The sequence below is a fragment of the Palaemon carinicauda genome, chromosome 2 (assembly GCF_036898095.1).
Source record: "Palaemon carinicauda isolate YSFRI2023 chromosome 2, ASM3689809v2, whole genome shotgun sequence".
NCBI lineage: Eukaryota > Metazoa > Arthropoda > Malacostraca > Decapoda > Palaemonidae > Palaemon > Palaemon carinicauda.
This window is the reverse complement of record NC_090726.1, coordinates 174,478,418-174,483,031: the sequence shown is the minus strand read 5'-3', so window position 1 is coordinate 174,483,031 and position 4,614 is coordinate 174,478,418. Positions and strand designations below refer to the sequence as shown.

General features: G+C 36.3%; 1 protein-coding gene across 1 annotated transcript; it reads left to right on the top strand.

The window, feature by feature from the left end:
* The first annotated feature begins 1,435 nt into the window (after positions 1 to 1,435).
* LOC137621268 (uncharacterized) lies at positions 1,436 to 1,909 on the top strand. Its single transcript, XM_068351648.1, has one exon. It carries the CDS (start codon positions 1,436 to 1,438, stop codon positions 1,907 to 1,909), a length of 474 nt encoding a protein of 157 aa, XP_068207749.1.
* The last annotated feature ends 2,705 nt before the right edge of the window (positions 1,910 to 4,614 follow it).

The following is a 4,614-nucleotide window of genomic DNA, read 5'->3' as shown; positions in this document are numbered from 1 at the left end:
CACTAGTTGTGATTTTTATTGAAAAATGATTTAAAGTAGGAATAATTGTTGTAGTTGAGTTTCGGCAATTCGTTAATAGTTGAAAGTGAAGTTGATAAATTGATTCTTTCCTATGGTGAATTTTTCGAGTTGTGTGAGTTTGCGCCGACATTGATAATATCGTTGTCGCACAAAGGCGTCCATTTTGTCAATGATCGGGAATCCATTGATGGGTTAAACTAGTCTCGGCATTAATTAGGAATAACGCTGTCGCACAGGTGGCCATCTTGTTAATGACCGAGCAGTTAAGTTGAAGTTGTTTAAACGAAATCTCTATGGGAAAGAATTTAATATAGTTGTATTGTTGAAAATAACGTACATAATGTACTAAGTAATTATTAGGTAGTGCCTTCATACACCCTTACTTGGTCTATTTTTTTCTTCTGTGGTAAACATTTTAGTGAATTATTAACAATGTCGGACATAGAAACATCAGACGTAGAAATGTCAGATAATGAAAATGAAAAAACAGAAAAACGCATAGTGCTGATCCTAGGACATTCCCAGGTAAACAGAATGGAAGATACCTTTGATGAAATAAATGAAGAGGAGGGAACCCTCTGTTTTGTAACACGTTCAATAGGTGGTGCTACGTGTAATGATATCACATCTGAAGAAGTAAAGGGGTGTGAAGCAGAGACAGTTGTGTTTTTTGTAGGAAGTAATGATATAGATAGTGAAGGTGTTGAATCAACAAGTGATATTCGAAATAATATCATAGACCTGGCAAATGATATCTCCAATGTGGACGGAGTAAAGATAGTCTATATCGTTACTGTAGAACCCCGTACAAGCTTGAGATATGTAACCTATGACGAATATAAAAGAAATCGAAATAGATTGAACCAAAGGTTACGTAAGTCAATCAGTTACTATATCATTAATAATGGTCTTACTGAAAAGGATCTAGGTCATGATGGAGTTCATTTAACTCAAGAAGCCTCTGAAACATTAGCAAGAAGAATATATGATAGTCAGCAGTGATGCTGATTCAGGAGAATGGTAATAACACAAGTGGACCAAGTGGGGTGGGGATGGGGAACTACGCATCTTACATTGCATTTGTTATAAGTTGTATCTAATTGTGCTGATAAATTTTGAATTGAATTTCTCTTGAAGTCTGTTAATTAATTGTATTTTATGGGGTGGTTAAATATGAAAAATTGTTGAAATTGTATATTCTGTATGAACAGTTGTTTGTTGAAATTGCTGAAAATTTGAAAATTTACTGGTTTTAGCTGGTTTGATAATTATCTTTGGAAAAATGTCTGATAAGGAAGCTTTGGGGAGGTCACGAGGTGGTTACAAGGGCGTAATCACCAAATAGGTAAATAAGATAGACTCTGCTATTGCTGCAGGTAATGTCAATACATTGTCTTCAATTAAGGATTTAATTATGAAGCAAATGAAGATTGTGAATGACTTGAATGAAAAGATATTAGCCTTAACCACTAAAGAAGATCGAATGAAAGAAGTGGAAGAGCAAGCAGAATATGAAGTAGTTGTTGGTGAACATTGGTATAAGTTGGGCAATGCCATCACAGCAATATCAGGAAGTGGTTCTTCTGGAAATCCTCCACCCACACATAAGACTAATGTTAGACTGCCTAAATTGGATCTCCCACATTTCACTGGAGGTTTGTTGGAGTGGAATTCCTTTTGGGAATTGTACAATGTGTTGGTACACCAGCGAGGGGATTTAGAACTGATTCAGAAATTTTCATATCTGCAAAGTTTGCTCACAGGAGATGCTCTAAAACTGATTTCAGGATTTAAGTTGGAAGCTGCGAATTATTCACAAGCTATATCTCTCCTCAGAACCACATATGGGAAAAAGGATGAGATCAAACGAGTTCTAGTAAGAAGATAACTAGAAATGGAATCTCCATCTCCTGATTCAGAAGCATTGCAATCATTCAGAGCAAATTTTGAATGTTCGATCAGATCATTAGAAAGTGAAAACTTGGAGTTGAATGAGCTCTACACTATTTTGCTTCATAGTAAGTTGCTTAAGAGTGTTAGTGAAACTATAAAACGCAGAAGTGGGGATGATTGGCTTGTATTTGATACATTTAAGAAATATCTGGAAGAAGAAATTCACAATCTAAGATCTTTCGTCTCAACGGATGTAAGTAAACCTGGAACTTTATCAACAATATCTACGTTCACAGTGAATCAATCACAATCTGTTAGACCTAAGAGCAAAGGAAATATGAATAAATTTAGTTCTCAACAAACAAGAAAATGTGCATTGTGTGAAGGCGAACACTGGTGGACACAGTGTAAAACTTATGGCAGTAGGGATAAGAAATTGAGTCGTCTCGGGTTTTTACGATTATGTTTTGTGTGTGCATCAAATAAACATTTTAGTATAGATTGTGAAAAACAAATTTGTGGAAACGGATGCAGATTAAAACATCATCGTGTATTATGTGATAAACAACAAACTAGCGAACCAAGTAAATCAACAAATAAATCAGCAAATAAACCTAATAATAATGGTTTGCAGGTTGGAACACTTTCCGTAAGTGATCAGGGTCAGAAACCCAAGCAGAGGTCAATTTTACCAACAACCACAATTGTGTTAAACGGTAAAGGGAGACATTTAGTACGCCTTCGTGGATTATTGGACACTTGTGCAGAACGAACCTTTATCAGGAGGTCAGCACTTAAAGACGTACAGTATAGATCTAAAGGCACGGAAAAAATTGCCTTAAGGGGTTATTTGACAAGCAAACCTGTGAATGAGTATGAGACGGTTAGTGTTTCCATACCTTATAAGGGTAGATTGATTATTATGAATTGTATTGTGGTAGATGAGTTACCAGAGTATACCAAGAAATTCAACGTTAAATGAAATTTGAAAACGTTGTGTAAAAAAAAAATTTGTCTAGCGGACAAGGATTTCGATCTGCCTGTGGACAAACAAGTACCCATTGATATGTTGATAGGCGTTGATAATGTCTATAACATATTACACCCCGGATTCAGGAAGGCTGGAAAATTGATATTGTTACCTACCATATTTGGATATGTTGTGACAGGGTCCTGTAATGCCCCTCCAGTGCAGGAAACCCAGGTAACTGTGTTAAAGCTAGCAACTAATGAGGAAGTAATTGAAGCTATTCATAAATTTGATAGTGATATAAAGAATGGTTTGGATATTTTGTGGAATTTAGATAAAGTAGGTATTGACTGCAATGAATTGAAAGAACATGATCGAAAGGTTCTTGAAGACTTTGAAAGTACCATTTTATATTCTGAAATGGAGAAGCAATATGTTGTGGCCTTACCTTGGAAGTCTAATAAGTCAAGGCTTCCATCCAATTCTAGCATGGCGTTGGGCCGGGTTAAGCAACAGTGTGCAAAATTTCAGAAGGATGAAGCCTACCTGAACCACTATCAGAAAATCCTGAAGGATCAGGAGGATAGGGGGTTTATTGAAAGGGTAGATAAGAACAATGTGGTTGAAAATTGTCATTATCTAGCACATCATAGTGTACAGAAAGATAGTGCCACCACCCCAATCAGAATAGTTTTTGAATGTTCTTGGAGACAAGGTAAAAATGGATTGAGCCTTAACGACTGTCTGTGGACTGGACCACATATTACGACAGATTTGCTCAAGGTCTTATTGCAGTTCAGAACTAACAACTACGCCTGTATCAGTGATATAAAAAAAGCGTTTCTTATGGTGCAATTGAGAAAAGAAGACCGCAATTACACACGGTTTTTATGGTTGCAAGACCCAACGGATCCAAATAGTGAATTAATTATACATAGGTTTAGGGTGGTATTGTTTGGGGCTACGTGTTCTCTGTTTCTGTTGAATGCCACTATTAAATCACATCTGGCAGCTGTAAGAAAAGATACGTGTTGTACTGAAATGGTGGATATGATGACAAGGGGATGATACGTGGACAACCTTCAATTTACCTCCAAAAATGAAGATGAATTAATAAACTTATTTTTTGGTCCAAACAAAATATTTGCACAGGCGCACTTATATTTAATGGAATGGACTAGTAATAGTGATCTTTTGAATACTATTGCGGGTGCTTATCGTATAAAATCAGAAGAGAAGCAAACCTATAAAGTCTTAGGCCTAAATTGGAACATCTCTAATGATAAATTAACAATAACACCTAATCATCTTAAGACCGGTCAAACAAAACTTGAAATTATAAGTGCAATTGCCCAAATTCATGACACTTAAGGAATGCTTATCCCTATTACGATACGAGCTAGAATATTTTTACAGGATTTGTGGAAACAGCAGTTGAAATGGGATGATTTACTTTCAGTTCCTTTATTAGAACAGTGGTATGAGTTGTCCAAAGACTTGGAGAAAAGTCTCAGTATTTCCTTCTCCAGAGGCACTAATCTGGAGAATACGGATTATCTCCACATTTTCTGTGATGGTAGCATAACAGCTTATTGTTGTGTGGCCTATCGAGCAAGTGGTAAAACTTCGTCTCTGATTATGGCAAAGGGTAGAGTAGCACCCATTAAAGAGTTGACTGTACCTAAACTAGAATTAATGGCTTTGTTGTTAGGTGCAAGATTGTGTGAATC